The following is a 27,313-nucleotide window of genomic DNA, read 5'->3' as shown; positions in this document are numbered from 1 at the left end:
TACAGGTTTCTGTGTGATCACATCATTTTTTGTTTTTTCCCCGAAGGATCTTTTTATGACCAGGCCATTGGCCTGGAGAACACATATTGGATTCACATACTGGATTCAGTCCCCTTGAGTTTGTGCAATGCCTGTCTGACCTATGTAATAATGGTGTGTGTGTGTGTGTGTGTGTGTGTGTGTGTGTGCGCACGCGCGCGCACACGTGTGGTCTTCTGAGAAGGGGCAAAATAAGTGTTCAGTGTCTAAACTGTGATTTTCTAACCTATTTGCAGTTCTGCGGACTAAGTGAAAAAAACAGTAACTTGAGTATCATTATCAAGTAAATGAAAACTTAAGTTACTGTGGATACACAAATTGTAACTAACATATGTTGGCTTCATTTTGTAAATATATCTGTCATATTGAATCAAAAATGAACTGTAGCATTTGTGATCAATACTATATATGTGAGCATCTCTTTGAGTACATACAAAATGTGAACAAATATATATGTCATTTATTGCATCCCACTTATCAAAAATTTTAAATATATTATCACCTTTAATCTTTGTAAACAGCTGTGAATATGGTATAACACATCCCCAGCATTTGCTGAATAAAATCCTAACATTTCATCTGTTAACTTCATAATCTGAAGAAGATTTATAAGTGCAAACCAGTATATAGACCATAGGAAAAAGGTTTGGTAGATTTCGAATAAAAAAGTAAAGATTCTATTTTGGTTGATCTGTTTTAGTGGAAGAAGCCGAGAATGTGATGAAATTCATGAATGAAACCACAGCCCAGTGGAGGAACCTCTCAGTAGAGGTCAGGAGCGTGCGAAGCATGCTGGAAGAAGTCATCGCTAACTGGGATCGATATGGCAATACTGTGGCTAGTCTTCAGGCCTGGCTGGAGGATGCTGAGAAAATGCTAAATCAATCAGAGCATGCCAAAAAGGTAATGTCGCTTCCTACAAAAGAAACTGACAACGGTGAGCCCAGTGTGGGGTTCAAACTCACCAAAAGAAATGAGTCTTTCACAGCATAGTTCTCTAGAGAGTGTTATATCTTTGCAAGTCTGACTCAAGAATCTTGACTTGCCTGAAAATCTGTGCCTTCAGGTTAGTAAATTCCTTTAGGCCAAGAAATGCATTGCTTTATAGAAGTTATATTAAAACAGTTCCCTATCGGATCAGTTCAGTGTTTTGCTTTTGTGTTCAGAAGAGGAGGAACCGATGGCCGGACACCCAAACCCAGTGGGCAACAGAGGTCGCTATACTCACTATAAAGTCTATACTTGAAAGGCTCTGACCTCTGTGGTCAGAAATCCTCTGTGGATTTCCTAATTGAAGAGAGGATAACATAATACTGACTCTGTATAATGACACATGCCAGTTGAACATCTGGGCCATCACGTTTTTGTCTCTTTGGATATTCTTTTTTGCATTTTATCAACTCTCAGTCAAAGGTCTTATTCCGGGCAAGAATGATCTTTTTCCTTCGATTCCAGGTGTGTATGTGTGTGTTCAAGAGTTAATGTTTTGCTTTAATGTCACTTACATTAAAATATCACACAAAATAGATTTATTATGTACTTCTTAATGGGAATCTGGCATTTTTCCCATGAAAAATCAATTTATAAGTAAAAGATATTAAAATGCCAGGCTCCCGTTAAAAAAGTATAGTAAATACATTAGAATTAGTGCTTACTGTCCAAGATCAGTTCTTGTGTGATTGCGTTTTGCGAGTAGATGCATTGTTTTTAAATGTTTACCACTCTGTGTTTCACACAGATGAAAAATTCTTGTGTAGCTGAGGATGACAAGAATTGTATACCCATACAGATTTTGGCTTTTCTGATTAGACTGACAATGCCCTAGTAGATGTCATATGTGTTAATTTCATCCAAGGGAATATAACCACCAGAAACAGAAGTGTTCTCATCTATTTATGTGGGAAGTCCTCCCACACATGGTTTTATAAAATAGATTTTGAATTCTCTTTGGTATTCTTGGTTTATACTGTGGTGTATGTGTATAAGTATGTACAAGCACACATGTATTAACTTGAAATCAGCAGAAGACTGCTTCATTGTCAGGGGGGTAACTTTAAACGAATAAAAAAGGATGTTACTGTATTCAGTGTTCCTGGCCCAGATATTTAATTCAAAAATTGTTTTCAATGGTTTATATCCATGATTGTTAATTATCTTCATGCACGATATTCAGATTTTAAAATCAAAGGTAATAGGTCAAAGGTTTATTTATAATCTACAAAGAAAACTATACATTAGTCTAAAATGTTGTACCTTTTATATGACTCTGGCACTGGTGTTTTCCAGCCTGAAGACTGTACAAGTCCTTTACACAACAAAAATTCGTTTTTTTATCTGTAAAATAGAAATGACAGAAAATGGTTATTATGTGTTTGTTTATTTGTTTGTTTTTGTCTTCAGCAAAAGATATGGCCAAGCCGTTCTTATAAAACGACACTCAGCATTTCTAGCTCCTATTTTTCAACCTCTTTATTGAAAATTGCATTTGGAAAAAGAACTAAGATTTACCTTAAAATTTGCACAAGTTTAGAACAAAGATATTTCACATAGTCTGGTTACTTCCATATCATTTGTTGAGTTTTGGTTTGTGGCTTACAGTAATGTGCATCGTTTATTGTTTAGGATTTTTTTCGAAACTTGCCTCACTGGATACAGCAGCACGCTGCCATGAATGATGCTGGCAATTTTCTAATTGAAACATGTGATGAAATGGTTTCCCGAGATCTTAAACAGCAATTGCTATTGCTCAATGGACGGTGGAGGGAGTTGTTTATGGAAGTCAAGCAAGTATGTCTTTCAAATCTATATATGCTTAGAACATGCATGTGTTACAAACATGCTGATAAACAGTCCGTTTAGAGGCTGTTTTATTGTTGCAGCATGGACTTATTTAGGCAGAGTGCAGATGTGTTTGGAACTGTTATGTTTATTTTGGGTCCTTTATTCTTTCCCACTTACACATTACAGAAATGTATACTTTGGTTAAGGATTGTATTGACATATGGGGCCTCATGTTTGAAATCATAATTCTTCACTTCTGTGCTAGTTTTTTTTTTTCACAGTAATTGGACTTCCTTCAAGTATATCTAAAATAAGAATCAGGAATCAGTCTTTCTTACCATATAACAATTCTAGAAAGTATGTAAATGTGAGGGTTACAGGCTCCCAGAGGTCGGGCTTACTGATTTTCCGTGTTGTGCTTCTCCCTTTCCTTAACAGTATGCTCGGGCTGATGAGATGGACAGAATGAAGAAGGAGTACGCAGACTGTATTACTGTCCTGTCTGATTTTGCAACTGAAGCCCATAAGAAACTTTCTGAACCCTTAGAAGTCTCTTTTATTAATGTCAAGTTATTAATTCAAGACTTGGAGGTGAGGGGGTTTCTGGACAACAAAGTGAAAACGTGTTCTGTTGTGAAACGAAAGATCATTCATGTTACTCAGATGGTTGCAAAGTTTTCCTGTCTCCTTGGCACCCTTTTGACATGTGTGCATATCCTGATTTGCACCTCAGAATTAAAGATTGCATTTAAATAAAAAAATTTATTTGAATTTTTTAATGCTCTATTTTTTTAAAGGTTAATTTATTTGAGAGGGAGAGAGAAAGTGAGTGAGCATGAGGAGGGAGGGGCTGAGAGAGAGAGGGACAGAAGGTTCAAAGCCGGCTCAGCGCTGACAATGGTGAGCCCAGTGTGGGGTTCAAACTCACCAACTGTGAGCTCATGACCTGAGCCGAAGTCGGAAGCTCAACTGACTGAGCCACCCAGGCACCCCTCTGTTTGAATTTTTTAAAGATATGTTTTGACCATACAGTAACTTCAAAATAGGTTTTTTTTTTGTTTTTTTTTTAATTCAGAGATTTTTTTTTTACAACCAAATTACAAAGGACTAGGAGAAAACAGGAAACATCTACATCCAACACTTCTACATAAACGCCTCTACTCTAACAAATTTATTAAGTGAATTGTGCTATTTGCATATTTTGAGGACCTTGCAGCTCTCAAAAATGAAGTAGTAGAAGAATATGTAATGACATGGAAAGCTTTTCTAATATACTATTGGGAAAAGCAAAAAAACAATATCCCATTTTTTTGTGTAAATATAAAAAAATGGGTGTAAACACACAGAGGGGGAAATGTTCATGATATAGTGATGGATGTTGGCTCTGGTTAGCACTGAGTGAGAAGCCTGGAAGTAACTTCAGTTTTCTTTTTCTTATTATCTCTAATTCATAAATTATCTACAATGACCGTGTGTTGCTTTTTTTAAGATAAGGTAAATTGGATAATTGTTAAGGTCAGAGGAATTGCCCCAAATTAACATGCATTTACTTGATTTATGATGTTTACATACTACATTCACACATATATTTTGGAAGTGTAAACTTGATGCTTACTTAAGGATTTATGGTTGCTTTTAAAGGAAAGCTTTTATCTATTTTTAATATGATCTTACCAATATATAATATATTAGCAAAGAAGGAAAGCAATAACTGGAATCTCCAAAAGTTTCTTACAAGTATAGGATTTCATACAGTACGTATTGATTTTTGTTCAGCCTTCTGCAGAATTCTGAAATTAAAAGGAAATGTACGTTGTGGTAATGTAGCTGTTTCAATGGCTCCTGCAGGACATTGAGCAGCGGGTGCCTGTAATGGATGCTCAGTACAAGATGATTACCAAGACCGCGCACCTCATTACCAAGGAGAGCTCCCAAGAAGAAGCCAATGAGATGTTTGCAACCATGTCTGGGCTCAAAGAACAGCTAACCAAGGTGGGAAAATATGTTAATGCCAGGGGCCAACACTGCCTTCCGCGTGCCTATACCTCCTCCGGCCAACACACTCATGGGCAAAGTCTTTACCTATTAAGAGATCATCCTTTTGTTGTTTATTGGGATTCTTGATTTAGTAATTTTGCCATTTAGGAACTTGGTCATGAAGTTTAAAAAATTAAACTGTGGAGCTGATGTCAAGTAATTCCTCTGTTAATTTGGAAGTACTAGGAGGTTTATTTTCATAAAATCGATCGGTCTCTTCTGGAGAAATAAGGGGTCAGTGAAATGTCATCCAACAAAGGGGGGAGATAAGGAAAGGGAAGGAAGAGGAAGAGATCATACATTTAAATGAGAAAGAGTTCCAAAAGGTACTTTTTATTGAGGTTTATTTGACTGTTCTAAGAGTATTTATGCTATTTTCTGTGTGAATAGCCCGGAACGTGGAAATTCTGCTCTCTTCAGCTCACGGAGCTCACCTTAGACCTAAGACACATACACTTGTGCCACCTGTGTACAGGGAACCGAGTGAACACTAAACACCAGCCATAAGACTTTTCTGTTCCATTGGGGGATTTTCCTTAAGAGCTTTGGAAGTTCCATTGGGATTTCTTATCTACCTGAAGTTGAGTTTTATGCAGATGGTATTGTTTGCATTTCAGTAATTAATTTTTAATAGAAGGAAGGAGGTAGTATAAATGAAGAGGAAAATGTTGTGATGAAGAATTGAGAAACAGAGGAAAAGACAGCAGAAAAACCTGTAATTTAGGAGAGAACAAGCAGAAGGAGAATAACCCATATGAAGTCAGTAGTGGGCAATTAATGAAAAGAGGAATAAATGAGATAAGTGGAAAAAGGAAGAATCATGGTATTGAAAAAAAGAGAACACTTCATTTGCCAAACTGACATATATTAGAATGTTAATTTGTAATTCTTTTTATTTTTAACATTCAAGTTAAATGTCATCTGTAAATATTGGGTACAATTCAAAGTCAACGTTACTGATTCGATAACCTTCAAACAGCTTTCAGAGCCATATCTTGGGCTTGCACATCTTAGCCGAGGCCAACCAAGTTTAATGATTTAAGGTGACCTGTGAGAAAGCAGATTCCACCTTTGAGCACATCTAAGTCATTCTGCTTTTTTAAGCTACTGCTTCAGTTGTAGGATCTTAGTAAGTTTTCAGCTGTATCTAGGAAAGATTTATAAAGCACACTGACTTTTAATTTATTTTTATTTATTTTGATGTTTATTTACTTATTCTGAGAGAGAGAGACAGAGAGAGAGAGAGAGAACGTGAGCAAGGGAGAGAGAGAATCCCAAGTAGGCTCTGTGCTGTCAGTGCAAAGCCCAACATGGGGCTCTGTCTTATAAACCGTGATATTGTGACCTGAGCCAAAATCAAGAGTCAGATACTTAACCAACTGAGCCACCTAGGCACCCAGAAACCAACTGATTTTTATACGTGTTAGCAGACTCTCTTTTGTTCAGAATCATTTTAGAAAAACCTTGTTGCAGTAGATCGGTAGCTTTCTTTTGGTGAGTTTACCCTTTAGGCAGTGTATCCGAGAGCATGAGAATATTCATAATTTAAGAAAAAAGAGAATGGTCTATTAACAAGTATTCCATTTCCTTTCGTTGGTTCCCAAAAGTATGAATAATATTTTGGGAGCAATTCTAAGTAAAATGAGTGGGGACAGGAAGTTCTTGAGAACTACTCGATCCTGCATTCCAACATGAAGGTGTTAAGACAGAAACTTTATGGATCTCTTGATCTCCAGGAACGTATGGCCTCATCGTGAAGATCAAGCTGATATTAATACAAGTGTAGGGGCACCTGGGTGTCTCAGTGGTTGAGGGTCCGACTCTTGATTTTGGCTCAGGTCATGATCCCAGGGTCATGGGATGGAACCCCGTGTTGGGCTCTGCGCTGAGCATTGAGCTTGCTTGGGATTCTCTCTCCCCTGCTTGCACGCTCTCTTTCTCTCTTTAAAAAAAAAAAGGGCAATACAAGGGTATAAAGTAACAGCATTTTTTAAAAGACAAGTGACAGATGAGGCTGGGTCAGTTCAGACTAGGGAGACATCCCCTGGCTTGGGAACCTTTGTAAATAAACTGGTACATGACTTGTGCGCTTGGGGTGAGTAAGATGATTGGCAGAGGGTCGTGACACATATTTCTGGGGGAGGTAGGGAAGCACAAGGCCTGTCTGGGAAGAATGAGTCAGCAAAGTTACAGGTCTGTCCGGAGTTTAGGGTTCAAGTTGTAGAGACCTTGAAAATAAAGTTGGAAAGTCAGTCTAGATAACGTAATTCGTAACGATCTCAGGTCAGGTTTTGAGGCCGAAATGAAGATCAGTTGCACAGTTTATGAGGGAGAATTCGATGCCATCTGGCTCACTAACAGCCTCGTTTAGATGGGAGGGTGCCATCCAGATGGACACTTTAGATGAATCTTCCTGGGAAAATTCTGTGGCATTTATTTGTCTCAGCGATTGAGTAGTATTGTGTTTTTATATCGAAATGTAACAGTACAAAGGAAATATCATTAAATAAGCGTCTTTGGAGATCTGCAAGCACCGAATGACAGCTTCGCTGAAGAAAATGTTCTCAGAGGTGTGAACAGTGCCCTGAGCTTGTGGTACTTAGTGGCGTTTGACGGAATTTTTGTTTTTGTCTTTTCAAAGGTCAAAGAATGTTGCCCTCCACTCCTTTATGAGTCTCAGCAGCTGTTGATCCCATTGGAAGAACTGGAAAAGCAGATGACGTTCTTTTATGACTCGCTTGCGAAAATCCATGAAATTATGGCAGTTCTCGAGCGTGAAGCACAATCCAGTGCCCTTTTTAAACAGAAACATCAGGTAAGGAAAAGTCCCCGTGAGGAGACATGGTTATTTTTAAAGCGTGTGTAATGGGACTGAGGTGGTGCCCACAGTGGCAGGAATTCAGTTAGGACAGGAGACATTTTTCTAGAGTAGCGCTGGCAACTCAAAACAAAAATACACATCTTGTCCAAAGATGAAAACCCTGTCCACTAAAGATAAAATAAAATGTATCTATCTATGTAAATTTACATAGAGATAAAATTTTTATAACCAAATTAAAAATTTTATGTATTTAGATATATATAAAAGTAAACAGCTGCATTCTATTTCTACCCGGTGTCTATAATCTATGTCTTTTTTAAATCGTTTTTTTTTTAATGCTCATTTATTTTTGAGAGAGGGCGACAGAATATAAGAAGGGAAGAGACAGAGAGAGAGGGAGACACAGAATCCGAAGCAGGTTCCAGGCGCTGAGCTTTCAGCCCAGAGCCTGATGCGGGGCTCGAACTCACAAACTGTGAGATCATGACCTGAGCTGAAATAGGACGCTTAACCAACTGAGGCACCCAGGTGTCCCTATAATCTGTGTCTTAAGAGATCTTTTCTTTGCCTCTGAGATTATACAATCATAAAGTTCTGGGAATGTGTTTGGAATGATAATTATTTTTCTTTGTCTCAGTTTTAGTAAGCAGATCTCTCTGCAGAACAGCTTCCCTCTCTTGAAGTTAATTGACTTGTTTAGGTGGTTTATTACAAATGACCCCATCCATCAGAGGAGGGTGAAACTTAACGGGCAAAAGGTTTGCCACTGCCTTCATTGAAAAAGATTCCTGGAAGGAAGGCAGCATCACTTAGTAGAAAGAGCCAAGAGTATCTGAAGTGTCATATAGATATTCGGATCATAGATCTGATGTAACAAATTACAAAGCCTTGATTAGCTTTTATGCTTAAAATGCAGGTAATAATACCTAGTTGAGAGCTTATTGTGAAGATTACATTAGATATTCTATAATGTACTTAGCACACAGTGGCACATAATACGTACTCTATAACTAGTTATTATTATTATTATTATTATTGATAATAGAGCCATGATGATTATACCACCAAACCCTGTTCTAGTGGGCTCTCATCCTATTGGGTAAAGATTGTCTCTCACTTTGAGTCAGGTTGCCGTGTCTCATATTCTCAAATCACTATACATTGCCATCAAGGAATCCTTCCACAATTAAAATAACATTTGATAGTTTAGTAATAATAATACTAATAATATTTAATAATATCTTTGTTAACATATGTTACCCTCTGACCTCCTAAATTCTCAAAAGGAAAAAGTGTGTCCTTATTCCATTTTGCCAAAACAAAACAAAACCCTTGGTCTTAATATTTGCATCTGGATTCCCAAAACCGGTATCCAAATGAGCAGTTTGAAATACTTTTCCAAAGCAGTTGAGGATGTCAAAATGCAAATAGTGTGGTGGCTTCAAGTCAAAAAGTGACTGTTGGCCTTTGACTGGGCTAATTTCCATGCATCTATCAACTGTAGAAACCACTATGATGCCAGGTTACGAAGCAGAGGTGGAAAGCCCTGGGTCACCATGGCTTCTCATCCGGTGACTGTGTGACACCTACATGTCCTCCCACACCCACCAGGCTGTTGCCTTTTGTGGTTAGGGTCTGGGGTCCCTCGTTTTGTTAATGAAAGGTTGACTGACAGCTTGCGAACCTTAGGAATTCAAATGTGCCTTTTGGGATACACAAATGATATATAATTTGCTGCAGCTCTTTCAGTAAAGTATAATGTGCATGGGTGTTAAATTTATTTAGTCAGATTAAAACCTAGTATGTAGAGGGGCGCCTGGGTGGCGCAGTCGGTTGAGCGTCCGACTTCAGCCAGGTCACGATCTCGCGGTCCGTGAGTTCGAGCCCCGCGTCGGGCTCTGGGCTGATGGCTCGGAGCCTGGAGCCTGTTTCCGATTCTGTGTCTCCCTCTCTCTCTGCCCCTCCCCCGTTCATGCTCTGTCTCTCTCTGTCCCAAAAATAAATAAAAAACGTTAATAAAAAAAAAAATAAAAAAAAAATAAAAAACAAAAAACCTAGTATGTAGATTAATTTTGTGATTGTTCTCTCAGTAAACCAAAGGCCTATGAGTTGGATGGACAAAGCAGGCGCTAGAGAAATAACAACTTTGATGCCCTTTCATTTTCTTAATGGTAATAGCACAGGCATGAAATATATAAAAAAATCTCGAAAAGCTCAATGTGACATTTAAATGCCTTATATAAAAAGCACTGACTTCGGTGATTGCTTCAAATTGAGCTCTTCTGAAAAGAAACACTTCTCTGTACTTTTGATTTTACTTATAGCTGACTAAAAGCCTAAAAGCTATATAATGTTGTTCTTATTGTTTTGTAATGGTTCCTCTCTTTCCTTCTTTTTCTCACTGTTTTAAATACTATTGTTGTGGGTTTCCTTTCCCTGTAGGAACTGTCAGCTTGTCAAGAGAGCTGTAAGAAAACCATGACGCAAATTGAGAAAGGCAGTCAAAATGTTCAAAAGTTCGTGACCTTGAGCAGTGTGTTAAAGCATTTTGATCAGACGAAGCTGCACAGGCAGATTGCAGATGCCCACGGTGCTTTCCAGGTAAGCTCTCTCTGTGCTATAGAGACACGAGCCAGGGAAAAATACAAGGAATGAGGACATCTAACCATCACGTGTCATGCTTCCACTCTTGCTAAATGTCTTGCCTACTGAGGTTTGGAACCAATCATTTTACTTGTTTTCTTAATATTCATCAATGTTAAAAAGGAGTTGATTACTCTCATAATGAAATGTATTGCTTCCAAGTGTTTTTTTTTTTTTAAAGAAACAATACTCTTTAACAAAATGATGCTTTCAGTAATCCGGAAGCAGCATCACATTATGATTATTTTTTAAATCAAGAATATGGTGAAGAAAATTGGAGACTGGAAGAAACATGTGGAAACCAATAGTCGCTTGATGAAGAAATTTGAAGAGTCTCGAGCAGAGTTGGAGAAGGTGCTACGGATCGCTCAGGAGGGCCTGGAGGAAAAGGGGAACCCAGAAGACCTCCTGAAGAAACATACAGTGAGTTTATCCTTCATGGGGCACTTGAGCTGAGGACACGGACAAGTGGTCTTGGGTGAAAAGTAAAAAGTGTGCTCCGATCTAATACTGAGTGTTTGAGGAGAACAGGGAAGAAGAGGTGAGTTAAGGAGGCAGAAACATTTTAGGTTATGAGATCTAAAGAAAAGGGCAGCAGCAAAAAGAACTTCAAGGGCAACTGATGAGCAGCATTATAATTGGCCATTCCTAAGTCCCTGAGGGAGTAGAGAGTTACAGGATATAGAATTCAGGCTCTCCAAATGACTATTGATTGCTAGGTGAGAAATGTTTATGTAACCAACATAACTGTTTTTAAGAGACAATTTTAGGTGGATGGCTAAGTCTCTGTGCTCATTTCATATGGAAGTATGAACACCACGTGCCTTGAAGTTTGGTAGCTGATCCACAGCTTGTCCTATCGTGAAGCCATCTTCCTGTTAATCATACTCATTTAAATCATTTCAGTATTAAAAATGTTAGTGATCAACGCCAAGTGGAGATGATGGCCTCTCTGAGAACATGTACTTTGAGTTATTTCATCCCTGAAATTCCAGTGGATATTTGTATGAACCACACTACCGCATGATGACTGCAATATATTTGTGACGCAGCTGACTGTGATGTCGGTGACCAGCCAGCATCTCCTTCAGTTTAGACGCGTGGTGCCGTGTGGCACTTTCTGGTTTGAACCACTGTTGTTTCAAAATATCTCCGCGGACGTACTCCTTGAGTCTGTGTGAGACTTGGTCATGCGTCGATGTGCACACGTGTTGTATTTATCTGCATGGTGTGCCATATATTTATGCATACACTGGGTGCTTAAGCAACGGGCACTTATTTTCTCACAGTTTGGGTTTGGTGAGGACTCTCTTCCTGGCTTGTAGATGGTCATTGTCACTTTCTTCTCGTAAGACGGAGATAAATAGGGAGCAAGATCTTTGATGTCTCTTCTTATAAGGGCACTAATTCCATCATGAGGGACCCACCCTCATGACCTCATCTCGTCACCCCGTAGGCCTCATCTCCAAATTTCATTACACTGGGGGTTAGGGATTCAACACAGGAATTTGGCAGACGTCGGTGGGCACAGTTCTGTCCGTAGCCTGTGGGGTCGTGTGTATTTGCCTGGATGTGGATGGAAATGGCTCATAATGAACCAGCAGGGCCTGAAACACATTGCAGCTAGGGTATGAGGAATTGCAAGGCTAAACACTAGTTTCTGTTCTGCTCTTCTGACTTCACCAGAGAGGAATGAAAACTCTATTATAGGGAATCAAGGTGTTTGGCCCCTTGGCCTTCCAGAATATTCTACCAAATTTGAAAACTGCAAAGGTATTTCTTTCTAAAAAATGAAAAGTACTAGTTGAATTTCAGATGTGGTGGCTTCTGACTCATAACTATAGATAATTATAGTTCATTCCTTAAAAAAAAAATCATAGTTGCCAGGAAGGTTTAAAGAGGGCACTGGCTGGCTAACGGGCTCATTTTGAGGCATGACTGCCTGACTGTATGGTGTGTAGATGCTGCCTTTTATTCTGTCTGACACTCGTAACCACTTCCCCCTCCACGCCAGGAATTTTTCAGTCAGCTGGATCAGAGAGTGCTCAATGCTTTCCTGAAAGCTTGCGACGAGCTCACTGACATCCTCCCTGAACAGGAACAGCAGGGCCTGCAGGAAGCTGTTAGGAAGCTCCATAAACAGTGGAAGGTGAGTCAGGACATAATGGACGCACGGACATAAGTACGTATCATGCATGATGGGACAGAGCATGAGGGGATTAAGGTTCGATTGTAAGAGAAATGTAGAAAGTCATGGAAGGTCACCATAGTTACTTCTCCCACTGAAAAAACTGAACTTGAATAAACCATGATAAAGTATGAGAAAATTTTGTTTTTCTCATTTTTTTAGTAGCATCAATTTTGTCATATTACTTAAGAGCACTCTTTTTCTTTTCCTGCGTAGGTTTGGGGATAGGAATGGCAAGGGCATTTAACTTACTCAGCAACATCAGTAAACCCACTTAAATAAATTATGTTAGAGATGCTATAATAACATTTTGCTGTTTTCAAGGATTTTACCATCTGGTTTAGATTGTTACGACCTCAGAAATGTAAATATGAACATTTATTAGTTAAGGACTCAGCAATGAACATAGCATGATCCATTTCCCCAAAGAGCTTCGAGTCCAGTGGGGAAGATAATTAGTTGCAGATAATGAAAGTACAATATATACTAAGTCCCCAAAAGTGTAAGTAATACATATGAAAGCTTTTGTAGAGAGAAGTGGGCCTACTTGGGGAGTGGAAAGGAGTGAATCAAGTAACTAGTTTTGAGCTAGGATTTTCCAGAAGAAGCAGGGGTCTGGGGTACATGGGAGGGAGGAGTAACAGGAACTGGAAGAGAGAGAGAGAGCAGGAGAGAAAGCACAGAAGTTGGGGATGTAGGGATCCACTTGGCGTGTCTAACCTGAGTGCCCCACACTGGACTCAGCACATGGAAGTCGATTTCAGAATCGAAGGCTGTCTTCCCCAGCCTGGAGAAAACCTACTCTAGCAACAGGTTGACCACTGCTATCTCGAGGTCACAGGGAGTGGCGAACTTCATGTGTGTTATATGAAGAAGTCACGGGGTCTGAAAGATAGGCAACCAAAACACTTTCCATCAGGTTTTGTGAATCTCTGGATTTTTTTTTTTTTCTCCATCTCAGTAACATAGGCTATAAAATCAGCTCTGTGCATAGGAAAAACTCAGTTAAGGACAAAATTTTTTACTTGCTAAATTTGAAAATTAAAAAATCCTTAAACCCAAGTTTTCTAATACGTCTTTAAAACTTAAAATATCATAAATGTATTATAGAATAGAGATTCTAAATGAAAGCTGTATTTCTTTTATACACACACACATTCACAACATTAAGCTCTCTAGGATATAATCTGGTCTAGTCTTTCCATAGCCCCAGATCATCTTTCTCATCAGTTATCTTAGTATTTTATTTTAAAAGTAACCTTTTAAATACCATAGGATAGGGGTACCTGGGCGGCTCAGTCAGTTAAGTGTCCGACTTCACCTCAGGTCATGATCTCAAGGTCCGTGGGTTCAAGCCCCATGTCAGGCTCTGTGCTGACAGCTCGGAGCCTGGAGCCTGCTTCGGATCCTGTGTCCCCCTGTCTCTGTGCCCCTCCCCTGCTTGTGCTCTGTCTCTCAAAAATAAATAAACATTAAAAAAATTTATAAATACCATAGGATACAAGTTAGCTAAAACTAATAATTGTAAGCCTGAAGGTAATCATATAGCTTATTCTTATGTCAGAAAGAACATAAAACATTTCATGTTGCTTGCGTGCTGGATGCCCTGTTTACTTGAGGAATGCTCTAAGGAAAGAGACATGGCAGGTAGTCACAGGTGTGACTGTGGGCTGTTTCACCCTCGCACTTTTATTAATAAAAGTTTTCTTATCTTCGCCTTTTGTGTAGTGAGTGTAATATAGGTTCTTCCTATCTCACAGGGTCATTGACAGAATTAAAAAAGACATATGCTGGGGAGAGGGTATATGGACTCAGGGCATGATTTAAATTTAGATTCAAATCTAGCTTTTCTACTTACCCCTGAGCCTCAGTGGTCGACCTGTAAAATAGGAATATTAATATTGTGTGAGGCTGTTGTAAAAGTTAAATAGAATAATCCCTGTGAAACATGTGCCCCCCAGGCAGAAGATATTCATTGCGGTCCCAATACTTACTTGGAAGTGTACAAAGCACAACGGCAGGTGCAGACGATAGTGATTAAATCACATCGGACCCCAAGGGAATATTTTATGGTTTTTGCCCCTTCAGTTGAAAATGTGTGTAATCAGAAATGGTATCATATTTTAAAAATATTCCTATGGGATGTAGGACCTTCAAGGAGAAGCCCCATATCATTTGCTTCATCTGAAGATTGATGTGGAGAAGAATAGATTCCTAGCTTCTGTAGAAGAATGCAGAACTGAGCTGGATCGAGAGACCACGCTGGTGCCCCAGGAAGGCAGTGAAAAGATTATTAAGGAGCACAGGGTACGTCTCACACACCCCACACGCGGGCACGCCAAGTCACATTGTCACCTAAAGGATACAGCCGGTACTTTGGTTTGGGTCTGAAAACACGAAATAGCTTAATTACTTTATACAAGTAGACTAAATGGGAATCTTCTATGAAAATAGGAAAGTACTGTGTGGATCCTCACAGGGATTATATAAACGTTTATTGCTCATTAGATTTTCTTCAGTGACAAAGGTCCTCATCATCTTTGTGAGAAAAGGTTACAGCTTATTGAAGAACTGTGTCTGAAACTCCCCGTCCGGGACCCAGTAAGGAACACACCTGAAACCTGTCACGTGACTCTCAAAGAGCTCAGAGCTGCCATTGACACCACCTACATGAAGCTCGTGGAAGACCAGGACAAGTGGAAGGACTACACTAGAAGGTAGTTGTGGAACTCTTTCTGGAGGCGGATCTGACCTGTCCTAATACTGTTGATTCCTAGATCATTGCAAAACAAGTAATGATGTGTGTTTTGTCTTCAGCAATAAAGAAAATCAAATCGTGCGATCTTGCCCAGGCTCTTATATAAAAATGCTTCATTTAATAAAAATGGGCGTCAGTCAGAAACAGAGTGAAGCACTTTATTTGTGAGTGACCCAGATGTTATCTCTTTGAAGCGAATTTGCAGTTCCTTGCTCCCCGGTTCCCTCATAGTACTAGAGGGGGGCCTCTGCCTCTGGGTTTCTGTCTCCATCTGCTGGAGACAGAAGAGGCCAGACCTCAGGTGCTTCCTTCCTCCACGTGCTCAGGCCCTGGGACACATTGTTTTCCTTAGCTGAACTCCATCTACTCTGCCTTCTCTTTCCTCCTATGTGAAAAGTGCCCAGAGGCACCCCTGCCCCAAGCTTCATGGTAAAGGAACAGTTCCTAGAAAAGTTGTTACTTGACTTGCTAATCAGTTGATGGTTCAACTTCCATGAATAAAGTCAAAAGAGAAAATGTATTTTAACCACTGGGATATTTTCTCCCTTTAATAAGAAGATACTTGTGTTATTTCAGAATTTCTGAGTTCTCATCTTGGATATCTGCAAAGGAGACACAATTGAAAGGGTTTAAGAATGAGCCCATCGATACCGCCAACCATGGAGAGATTAAACATGCCGTAGAGGTTAGTTCTGGGCCATATTTTGTGACTGGAAAATTTTCACTAATAAGAAAATTAATGCTAGACAAATGGTATATTTTTTTTCTTTCTGTAAAAAAATTAAGTTCTCAAAAACTGTCTTAAAAAGAAGTCTCCTCATGTTACTGTAGAGAAGAAGTATGGAGGATTTTCTATTGAATTGTTGTTAGCTTTGAGACTTAGTCATACTCAGGGGTACCTCTAATACATCTTTAGCTAATGGGAAATCTTGAGAGGAAAATTGCATGCGTGGGCACATAACACAGCAGAGATTTAAGAATTGTCGCGGAAAAACAAGAACGCTATAGGTTTTTATACATTTTCAGCCATTCAAAAGGCAGCTCACAGAATGAGGGAATTGGGCAAGGTCTCTAAGCATCATTTCCCATGTCACATTCAGTCTGGATTGGATCAGCTCTGTGAGCGTGGGTACAGCCTGATAAACGGAGCCAGCGGACAGAACCTCAAGCCTGAACCCAGTTCGCATCCTGTGAATGACCATAGCAACCTCCTCCTTCTTAGCATGGCCTATTCTGTCTTATGGGCACACGCCATTGTGAAAATCCTTATCTTTCAGCATTTTGAGCTCATTCAAGTCACACAATAGCTGTTAATGAGAACGTGTTTCCTTTCTATTCCTATCTTCTGAGGTCCATGTTTTTCTAGTAAATTTATAATCCCTGTAAATGCTAGAGATCCTCAATAATGTCATGCTCTACCTATAGGAGGATATCTATATTTGTCATTGGTTGCTGTTATATAGTACCAAAAAAAAAAATTCACATCTTAGAATGAAGAGATCACTTGGTTGTGGAACTAGTCATTTTCTGTTTGCGTGAATGTGCCCTGGAAGGTCCTCTGTAGCAGCACCTTGGGTTTCCTCATGCACCCGGAGCGTGTGTAGGAGGGAGAGGCTTCCCAGATCATCCCTCCCACGGTTCCCAGACCTTACAAGGGCTGAGGCTCCAGAATATTTCTGGCCTTGTCCTGGCCAGTAAACCCTCCCTTCCTGGATTAGAGCTGTGCTCCTATTTGCACATCCTACTATCTGGAGAACTGACTTCAATAAAGTCACAAAAATGAGGCATAAAATCTAAGTCAGTTAAGTTAAAATCAATTTTTAGGGCATCCATAATAATATTCAACAACTAAACTCTTCAAACAAAAAGAAATCAGCTCATTAAAAAAAGGGCTCTTTCAACCTTTTTTTTTCTTTTTCTAAAAATATCATATTCCTTCCAGAAAATATCCATATTTCCTATCCAGAAAATAAGATAATATATAATTTCCAATTTTGGTATCACATATTTTTCTATAGTACTTTTAGAAGCATTTTTATTTGTGATCAAAGGAATATCTATAGATATATGACCATCTAGTTATGAACTAAGCATCTAGTTAGCTTTTTGTTATGAGAGGTTCGATTTTACATATCAGGTTTTGACATTGGGAAAGTTTTTTGGTTTTTGTTTTTTGTTTTCCTAGCACTTAGGGACTTTCCTTAAAGATGTAAACGAAAAATGAAATCAGCAGGCACTCTACTGATGAACAAATGCCTGGTTCTCCTACCTCCACCGTATGAACTTTCTTAGGCTGAGTCCTTTCTTGATTCACAATGTATTTTGCTCATCAAAACTGTTCTTTCATTCCAGGAGATCAGAAATGGTGTTACCACAAAGGGCGAGACTCTCAACTGGCTGAAATCCAGGCTTAAAATTTTAATTGAAGTTTCTTCTGAGAATGAAGCCCAAAAGCAAGGAGATGAGTTGGCAAAATTATCTAGTTCTTTCAAGGCTCTCATAGCTTTGTTGTCAGAGGTATACCATTTACTCATACTCTAAATAGACAGTTCTGGGTGAGAAATCTGGAAGGCTTTTTTACTTTGGGTTGTGGTTTAAGAAGTAATTATATAAAGAAAGTATAGTTGAAACACAGTAGTGAAGATACTTATTCATATGAAGATTGGTGGGGAAGATGTTTGAATTACGGTTGGTGTCATTCTTGGATATGTTAATTCAGAATAATAACCTGTATCTAAGGTATAAAGCTTATCAGATCCACACTTTTTACTCTTACTAAAAGCATTGGTTCATGGTCAGTTGAAGCTATATTATAGAGGTTAGGTACCCAGGCTTGGGAGTTCAACAAACCCAAGGTTAGAATTTAACTCTGATAGTCTGCTTCCTATGTAATCTTGACCTTGTCATTTAACATTTCTGGGCCTTGATTTTCTTTCTTATAAAACCTACTAGTGCCGGGGCACCTGGGTGGCCCAGTCGGTTAAGCATCTGACTTCAGCTCAGGTCATGATCTCGCGGTCCGTGAGTTCGAGCCCCGCATCAGGCTCTGTGCTGACAGCTCAGAGCCTGGAGCCTGTTTCTGATTCTGTGTCTCCCTCTCTCTCTGACCCTCCCCCGTTCATGCTGTCTCTCCCTGTCTCAAAAATAAATAAACGTTAAAAAAAATTTAAAAAATAAAAAAAATAAAAAATAAAACCTACTAGTGCCTATACTATATTATAGCACCTATACTAAGTGCCCGTTGGTAAATGCTTAATAACCGATAGTTGATAATAATAAAATATTCCATTTTAACAGACCAGTAAAATCTATTTTATGCAAGACCTACTCATTTGAAATAACTTTTTTTTTAATGTTTATTTGAGAGAGAGCAACAGAGAGACAGAGCGTGAATGGAGGAGGGGCACAGAGAGGGGGAGACACAGAATTTGAAGCAGGCTCCAGGCTCTGAGCTATCAGCACAGAGGCTGATGCAGGTCTCAAATTCACAGACTGCAAGATCATGACCTGAGCTGAAGTCAATGCTCAACCGACTGAGCCACCCAGGCGTCCCAAGAGCTACTCATTTTAAACTTCTTATTAATACGTTTCAGTGTTTATATTCCTCTGTGGATTAAAATACACAAACTTATCTCCTTCATTTCTGGTAGGGCCCTTTCTACCCTCAGCAAGAACATTTTCACTGACCAGATTGCCATGCAAGTCTAATGAGTTTGTGCACGCGAAGATAATGTAAGAATGGAAAGTTGAATAGACTGTTACTATTATTTCTTAAAGTCATTTATAAACTTGCATGGAAAAATGATCATCTGGATGACTTAAAGTTCCCTGATTCTAAAGATTTGGAATTCTCTGTAGATGTCCTTAATCTAACAGTTTGATCAACTAACCTTTTATATTTTCAATGCATGTAGATCTGTTTGAGACTCTAGCAGTGAATTTTCGTAAGCTCAGAATACTCTGAACTGCATGTGATTTTAGTTTTATGTGAAAATTTTGATATTATGTGTCAGTTTTCTTAAGAATTTTTGACTAATTGAAAATAGTGATAGCATTAGTCAAATTTTGGAACATGAGTTATTTCAATCCTTTTGATAACCATCTTTCATGGCAATAGTCTAGTTGGTGCCACTGCCATACTTTAAGTAAAATTCTGACATCATTCTTCTCTATTCTTTCTTTGATAAAGAAGCTGGTAAGGGCAAAAATAATGGTTACAGTTTTAAAAAATAAATATATGTGCCAGTGATCTTTGATCCAAGACCTAACAAATAGTTTTAGTTACATCGATAGATGAGTTTATATTTTGTTCCACCCACCCACACACACATAAAACACTTTGGCAGCCTTTAAAATTAGAAATTATCAGTCTCCCTAACACTTTACCAAACCCATTTATTTACTGTATCCTCTAAGTACTCTCATGACATTGCCCATGGGACTTGTAGCAAAAATCTAACAAATAGACACATTAATTCTTTGCACACTCATCTACCTTAAACTTCTGCATAGTTTATATTCATACCTTTATATGTTACTTCATCACTAGTAAAAACAAAGAAAGAATAATGGAAAACATTCATGTTGTTCATGTAAAGATTTATATTAAAAGATGGATTTGACACATTCAGTGCATCCTGTGATTATCAATCCATTTAGCATTTAAATTATTGTTGAACACGAAGTGTTTGCACTTGTCCAGTGTAAGGCAAAAAAGGCTGTGGGTAGATTGACAATATGTAATGGTGAATCACTTCTTTCCACAAGAGCTGTGATTTACTGAGATCTGAAGTTTGTGGTTTTCATGGGTCTTATTGCTTTGTTTGAAAAATAGCACACTCAGGTTACCTGGGCCAAACTCAGAGCAGAAGCAGGTCAAAGAAAAAGGTAAATTAGAGAAAGAGAAACTGAAAGCTTCTGTGGAACACAAATGGTACACAACGTGAAAATCTTAGTGAAGCTGGGGAACGACTGGCTTGGAAAAGAAAAGATGCTGGTGACACGGAACTAGAGGAAGCAGAAATTAGACAGAAGAGAAAGCTTAAAATTTAGGAAAAAGAATTCACTACATAGCCACTAAATTAGAAATTATGTTATGGTTATGTAAAAATACTGGAAGTACATTTTCAATAAATACTCTATTCTTTTCATTCCCCCCCTCCCAAACTTTTTCTGTAATTACTTTGAATAGGGTGGATTCAACTTTCTTATAATGCACTTTTATAACTTATAATTGGATTTCAGTCATGGGATTGTAATTAAAGGGATCCAGGAGATAATAGATACAATATACCCACTTTTGTTATCCTGCCTCAATTGCCGGGTTGAGTGGGCACAGAGCCCACCTCAAATGAGGCTTGCAATTCACATAAATGTCAGTTTACTAATAACTAAATAAACCTCAAAAGTATATGAAAGAATAAAAGTTAGAGATCTGTGTATATATTTTAAGTTCTTGAGATAGACTTTACATGTATTCTTAAAATCTTTAAGATTACATGAGCATCATATGAGTTACAATTTTTCATGAAAATCTAGGTTGAAAAGATGTTAAGCAACTTTGGGGACTGTGTCCAGTACAAAGAAATAGTCAAAAGTTCCCTTGGAGAGTTGATTTCTGACTCTAAAGAAGTCCAGGAGCAAGCTGAGAAGATCTTGGACACTGAAAATCTGTTTGAAGCACAGCAGTTACTTCTTCATCACCAGGTAGGACGCGCTTTATCCAAGGCACTTATGTGAAGTCCATTAGTCACTGACAGAGCCAGAGAGATCAAGGGAAATGTACGTCCACAGGATGAGGGCAAAGGGAAGGGGGTGCAGGAAGGAATCCACTTGAATGGTTAAATGAAACAAAACAAAAACTTGGTACCTCTGTTCTCTGTTCAGTATCAGCCATTTCAGAAGAGCCTGCAAGATAAATTCCTAGCCCAAGTGATTGCATGATATCAAAAAGTTCAAGGAATATTATAGAGAGAAAGTTAGTTGAGTGAGTTATGAAAACCTTCATAAAACTTGCTCACTTGTCCTTTTCGTAACAGAGAAGGAAAGCATAGAGATAAAGTGCTTCATATTTAAGATCACTATTCTTTGTCATAAGGTTCAAATCCTGCTCTTCAATTTACAACTTTGAATACATCTCCGTTTGGAAATTATAAAGCACATGAAGTACCAGGCTTTTCAGAATAGTATCCTCTTATGAAGGATTAGAACTGGAAGTAAAGAAATTCTGGTACATGTATTGATAATAAACAATTTGAGCCAACTTACTTGCCAAACTCCATATAAGTAGAAGAATGATTCAAATCAAATATTTTAATAACAAAATTCTGGCTAAGTTAACGTATAGCAAAATGTTAGCTAATTTTATATATGATAATATATAAACATGGAAGTTGCATTAAGAGTGTATGCATTAAGAGTGTGTATATACATATATATATATATATGTATATACACATATGTACATGTAAAACTGCAGTCTCTAGGCTTTATAGATTTATTTAATAATTATAAAAAGGCTGTGAGCACAAGAAAACATAATGCTTGGTATTACACTAGTCTCAATCATTGTAAAAGTTGTGTTTGAGTGTCAATTTAAGTCAGAGAAATGTGAGATTACAGATATTTACATTAATATTTTAAAACTGTTCACATTTCTTGGATCACATGCTTGGATATATGCCTTTGCTTACTCTGTGAAAATTCATAAGCTATGGATTTGAGGTTTGTACATTATACTTCAATAAAAAGTTTATTTTAAAACATAGCTTTCCTGAAATATCTCGGCAGGTTTATCAATCTGAATATACCCCAGAGTTAAATCTCTTAATATCAGCATTTTTACAGCATGAATGACTTAAAAAAATTAGAGTTGAGAATTTGTGATTTGGGGCAAAAAATAATTCTTTAAGGAGAATCAGGTCAAATGAATAGTTTCACCAAATTCCTTCCGGAGGAAAGGGCCCGCCTTCTACACAAAATGTGAAATGTTTAAATTTGTCCGCAGTTAAAACACCCAAGACCAAATTAATTGTATTGTTTATCATTAAAAACACAAAATATTTACAAAATAATGTCCATTTTGATCAACATAGAGTCCCCATTGCCATTTTAACTGTTCAAGTTCACTTTTGAAATACAGTTTGGCCCCACGCTGCCGAGAGGTTTTACCTTTCTGTACCTCTGCTAGAGTGCTGGTGTTTATGTCCCTGCTTAGCCGCTCAGAGAGTAACATTTATCCCCATCTGTTGAACAAATGCTTCCAGCAAAAGACAAAGAGGATTTCTGCGAAGAAGAGAGACGTGCAGCAGCAGATAGCACAGGCTCAGCAGGGAGAAGGTGGGATGCCCGGCCAAGTCCGGGACGAGCTGCGGAAGCTGGAGAGCACCCTGGACAGCATGGAGCACAGCAGAGAGAAGCAGGAACGCCGCATCCAGGTAGGAGACCGGTAGTCTAGGACGGTGTTAACTTCCGGGTCACAGGTGATGTCTCCTTCTAGTGGGAGCAAACGTTTGTTCCCGCCTCTGATGTTCCAGCGCCGTGTTAAGTTTTTAACATGAGTTATCTCTCTTAATCGTCACATTAACCTTATTAGATGGGTATTAGAATTAGCACATTTTGCCCACATGGAAGCTCAAAAAGAAAGGGATTGAGGACTTTCACAAAAGTCACAGAGCCGCGATCAGTAACAAAGCCAGAATTTTAATCCACACTTGTCCGAATCCAGGAATTAACACTGGATCGTTTCACTTTTCTGTGCAGTCCAGCAGCCATATGTTTATGCTTTGTTGTGATCTTGACACTTTTAAAAAGTTTCTGAAGAGTTGCTATCTGCTCGTTCACTACCCCACTCCCCTCCCTTCTCTTTCTCCCTATTATTTTTCTTTTTTTGAAAGAGACTGGGAGGCTCTCTTTTCCATTATCCCTTATCTACATTTTGAGCAATATCCTTAGATTCATAGGACTTTACAGCTGGTAGAAAACTCAGGGTGCTAGTCTACACATCCGATTTTTGTAGGTGAATTGAAACTCAGAGTGAAATTCTTATAGGAGACATTAAGATCATCTTTGTTCAGCATAACCGCATGAAATATGAAGAGAGTTAACTGGAAGTTGACAGCCTAACAAATGAATGGAAATGTGAACAGTATTTTGTGACATGCTTTGATAATCCATAACATATGTTTATTTTTTTCAAATTTAGGTCACATTAAGAAAGTGGGAGCGATTTGAAACAAACAAAGAGACAGTGGTCAGATACCTTTTTCAAACAGGTTCCAGCCATGAGCGCTTTTTGAGTTTTAGCAGTTTGGAAAGTTTATCTTCAGAATTGGAACAGACAAAGGTATATCAATATGACTATGCAATCCCATGGTACTCATTATTCAGAAGAAAAGCTGTGTTTCTATTCCTTATTACTATTAATTATTATAATTATTCATGTAATCAGCACTTATTGTTGACCTTCCACTCTTCAACACACTGGTCAAGTTGCTTTGGGGAATGAAAACATAAGATTTAAACATCAAGAACTAAGAGAAAGTTTTCACTGAAATGGGAAATGGGTCGTTCCCTCACAGGTGGATGCATTTAGAAAAAATCTCTCTGAAGGCAATAATATTTGTAACTGAAACTTGAAGGGCAAGTAAGACATAGAAAAGCAAAGCGTGGGACTGCAAATAAGCATTCTTCTAATGGGAAATGGCAGAAATATAACAGTGTATGGAAATTTGGTTTTAAAGCAGAAAGGCACAAGTACAATTGTAATGGAAAGTTGACCACATCACAAAGACACGTGAAGGGCTAAAGCATTACTTGCTAGGCAACATGGAGCCCTTAAAGGTTTTTAAGAAAGAGAGCCACGTGATCAGAGCCGTACTTTAGGGAGATGCATTTTTAAGCGTTTTTAAGAAAACTGAAAGGGTGTAAGACTGGTGTCATGAGATCCAATTAGAAAGTTATTGCGCGTGCGTATTAACATGGACATGAGTTAGGGTAACGGAGATGGCAGTGGTAACGGATGCAAGAGACGGAGAGTAAAGGAAAAGGTGAGGATCCCCAAGGTTCTGAGCCTAACAGACGCAATGAGAGTGAGACGGGAACTTGAAGGAGTAGCTGTCAGTTGAGGAAGATGACTGACACAGTTTAGGACAGACTGAGGTTGAGGCTCCAGTGGGACATCCAACAGAGAATATTTGGTGGGTGTGCTTCATGAGATCAAGCCTATAAGCTCAAATACCTTAGATGCTCAGAGTAGACCAATAAATTGTAGGAAGCATTTAGAGAGTTGTACGGGCTCTTTCGGTCTTTTTGCACATGTTTTGGGTTAATAGAATGACTGAGTTAGTAAAGAAATGTGTTAGCCAATGTATAAGAAAGAAGACTCATGTTCATTGGTTAATAACAAGTAATCCCTGTGCTTCTTTTCTCTTACCAGAAAGGGCTTCTGTGTCTCTCATACTGCCAATTTTGTATTATTTCTTGTATCATTAACTCACTGAGGAGTTTAAAGTCTTATAAAGCCACAGATTTTTTCAATTCTGTATTATTTTCATCAGCCATTTAAAGAGAACATCGCTTTTAATTTTAATTTTTAATTTTAATTATTTTATGTATTAAAACTATATCAGGTATCTTTTATAAATGCAAAAAGATTTTGGGGGTTAATTATCATGGAGGTGTTTTGCCCAGATTCCATCCAGCACTTCTGATACCCTGTGGCTCTAATCCCTTTGAATTTGTGTATCAGCGGTAGATGTAACAAGTGTAACCTTTTTAGTGTTATTATTAAAATTTTCCTTAGCCAGTAATGGTTTGGGATTGATTTAATAATGTGAGTTAACATTTATTGAATGTATGCACATGCTTGTGTAATCACTTGATGTTTATCATCTTTAATCTACAAAACAGTCCTGAGAAATAGGTATCATTTTGAGTCCTGTTGGATAAATGAGGAAATACAAGGAACAAAGGTGTTAATGATTTTGTCCAAGATCTCAGGATTACTAACTGGTAACGTTGGGAATCAAACCTCAGAGGTCTGAGTCCAGAGAATAAACCTTTAGCCACTAGATTTTTCATTGAAAAACCGAGCTACTTTACTGTCGATATGTGCTGTTACACAAACACGTCATCTAGAATAATTGTCCTCCACGTCTTTGCTCACTTGACATTGTTAATACAGCCTTCATTCCAGTCGTAGCCCTTGAGTGGTTGTGCTAAAGACCTTGAGTGCTTTCTGTCCACCAGCATGTGGTAGGGAGTTCACAGCAATACCATGTTTATTCTTCACAGCAAGTCTTTACTGATGAGGAAATGAAAATTCAGAGTTCTGTGACTCAAGATCGCATGGCCAGTGAAGGATAGAGCGTGGTTTCAACTCCAGACCTGACTGACTCCAGAGTCTGTCCTTTCCTGCTGTTTCCTACTGCCACTCATATGTTTTCTTCTTAGGACTTAGAGATAAAGCCTTATAACATTATTCTATTTTGGCTTAATTTGGTTTCAGTCAACATCGTTCTGTCCTTTGGATTCCTCCTCTGCGTTGTTCTTTCCCAATGCGTAGCTCCTACAGAAGGCTCTCAGATGGAGAGCATGTAAGCATTTGCAAACATAATTCCACTTTCTCCATGATTTTTCCTGGGCTCTGGGAATCACCAGGAGGGGGAGGGATACTATTTTACAGTTCTGATTCTGTTCATGGGATTCTGAGAGATTATGATGGAATTCCCAGTCTTCACAAATGAATCTACCATGACTGTAAGTTCATGTATAACCACAGTAGATGCTTATAACCACAGAATTTAATGTGACATTAGCGAATACCAATTTTTAGGATATTATAAGTCTCTCTGCCATAAAAAGGAAGTTGTACTTACCCATTTTTATTGTCTCAAATTGCTGGGTATCTCTCTGAAGGAATGCTGATATTTCTATGAGGACTTGAAGGCTTTCAAGCATGAAGATACAATAGTATTATGTAGTAACTATCTTAGGTGGCATTATGTAATAATTCTAGGAGGATCTCCGTGGGAAGAGGTGGCTATCAGAAGTCTTACCTTTGAACATTATTTACATCAGATTTCTTCATTACCTATTTTGGAGGAGGGGAGTCTATGATCAAAATGAAAACCTCCTGTGAGCTTCTCTTACATGAGAAGAAATGAGACATTAGTTTTTTCACACAAGATTTTTTTCACACAAGATTATCTCTGGGATTAGCTTTGCTATTCAGTTTTCAATACATGTACCTGACAGAATTCAGGTAACAGCTCAAATTTACCAGTGCCTCAACCATATTAAATTAATTTTTGAATTGAAGTGGTTTGCTGTTAATGAAAATCAGTGTGTGAATTTTTAAACCATGTGCCACGCACTTCAAAATGAAATTGCTAATAAAATGCTAACAGTAATTTGACAAGAAAACCATTACTATCTGAATTTTATATGAAAGCCTGAAAAATAATTCACCAAAGTCAAACAACTAGTAATTAGCAAATCCAGAGTTCTACTCCAGGTTTGACTGGCTCAGAACTTACCTTCTTTTCATCGCGTAGTGTATGGGTATGTAGTCAATAAGATTTAACAGCATTAAGATCAGATTATCTCTCTTTTCAGGGAATTAGTTAACAAAATGTTTCTTTATGGGAAAGTATCAGTGATACACCATATTGACTCAAACAGTCTTCAGTTAAATAAATAAGTATTTATATTAATTGGCCTAGAACTCTCTTATCTCTAAGACTGAAAAAATCAGTCACTATTGATCATTGCCTGAACAGAGCCCATAATACACTAACATATTTGTGGGTAAGTTAGTTATTATAATGCAGCTTAAATTCTAAGCAATAAACCCAAACCAGGAAACAATGGAAAACATTCTTGTGAGAATTGTTGGATAATTATGAAGGTAGATATCTGACTGTGTATATAAAATGAAAATAATTTAGTGAAGTGTCTATTCTGGCCATGATGAAAATAAGTCGGGTCTTATTGCTAAGAATATTATATTCTAATAGTCATACATGTATGAATCCATCTATCCATC

At 38.2% G+C, this 27,313-nt stretch overlaps 1 protein-coding gene and 1 long non-coding RNA gene across 14 annotated transcripts in view; one reads left to right on the top strand and one right to left on the bottom strand.

Moving 5' to 3' along the window:
* LOC122238782 overlaps positions 1 to 13,850 on the bottom strand; it is a 55,366-nt gene extending 41,516 nt beyond the window's left edge. Inside the window, exons 1-2 of the long non-coding RNA XR_006217953.1 lie at positions 13,230 to 13,850; positions 2,293 to 2,373 (exon numbers count right to left, since the gene is read on the bottom strand). This is a non-coding gene — a long non-coding RNA (uncharacterized LOC122238782). The remainder of the gene's footprint in view (positions 1 to 2,292; positions 2,374 to 13,229) is intronic.
* The window catches only part of SYNE1 (spectrin repeat containing nuclear envelope protein 1), a 470,028-nt gene that overhangs the window by 164,010 nt on the left and 278,705 nt on the right, over positions 1 to 27,313 (top strand). For all 13 annotated transcript variants that reach the window (XM_042987332.1, XM_042987340.1, XM_042987338.1 and 10 more), the window contains 15 exons: positions 740 to 942; positions 2,662 to 2,826; positions 3,259 to 3,411; positions 4,669 to 4,812; positions 7,499 to 7,672; positions 10,121 to 10,279; positions 10,580 to 10,744; positions 12,336 to 12,470; positions 14,658 to 14,816; positions 15,018 to 15,226; positions 15,844 to 15,952; positions 17,620 to 17,784; positions 20,806 to 20,973; positions 22,533 to 22,703; positions 23,471 to 23,611. In XM_042987332.1, the coding sequence (XP_042843266.1) occupies positions 740 to 942; positions 2,662 to 2,826; positions 3,259 to 3,411; positions 4,669 to 4,812; positions 7,499 to 7,672; positions 10,121 to 10,279; positions 10,580 to 10,744; positions 12,336 to 12,470; positions 14,658 to 14,816; positions 15,018 to 15,226; positions 15,844 to 15,952; positions 17,620 to 17,784; positions 20,806 to 20,973; positions 22,533 to 22,703; positions 23,471 to 23,611 (2,420 nt within the window). The remainder of the gene's footprint in view (positions 1 to 739; positions 943 to 2,661; positions 2,827 to 3,258; positions 3,412 to 4,668; positions 4,813 to 7,498; positions 7,673 to 10,120; positions 10,280 to 10,579; positions 10,745 to 12,335; positions 12,471 to 14,657; positions 14,817 to 15,017; positions 15,227 to 15,843; positions 15,953 to 17,619; positions 17,785 to 20,805; positions 20,974 to 22,532; positions 22,704 to 23,470; positions 23,612 to 27,313) is intronic.

The sequence above is a fragment of the Panthera tigris genome, chromosome B2 (genome assembly GCF_018350195.1).
Source record: "Panthera tigris isolate Pti1 chromosome B2, P.tigris_Pti1_mat1.1, whole genome shotgun sequence".
In the NCBI taxonomy this organism is placed as follows: Eukaryota; Metazoa; Chordata; class Mammalia; order Carnivora; family Felidae; genus Panthera; species Panthera tigris.
The sequence above is the reverse complement of the archived record's forward strand: the minus strand, read 5'-3'. Positions and strand labels throughout refer to the sequence as shown.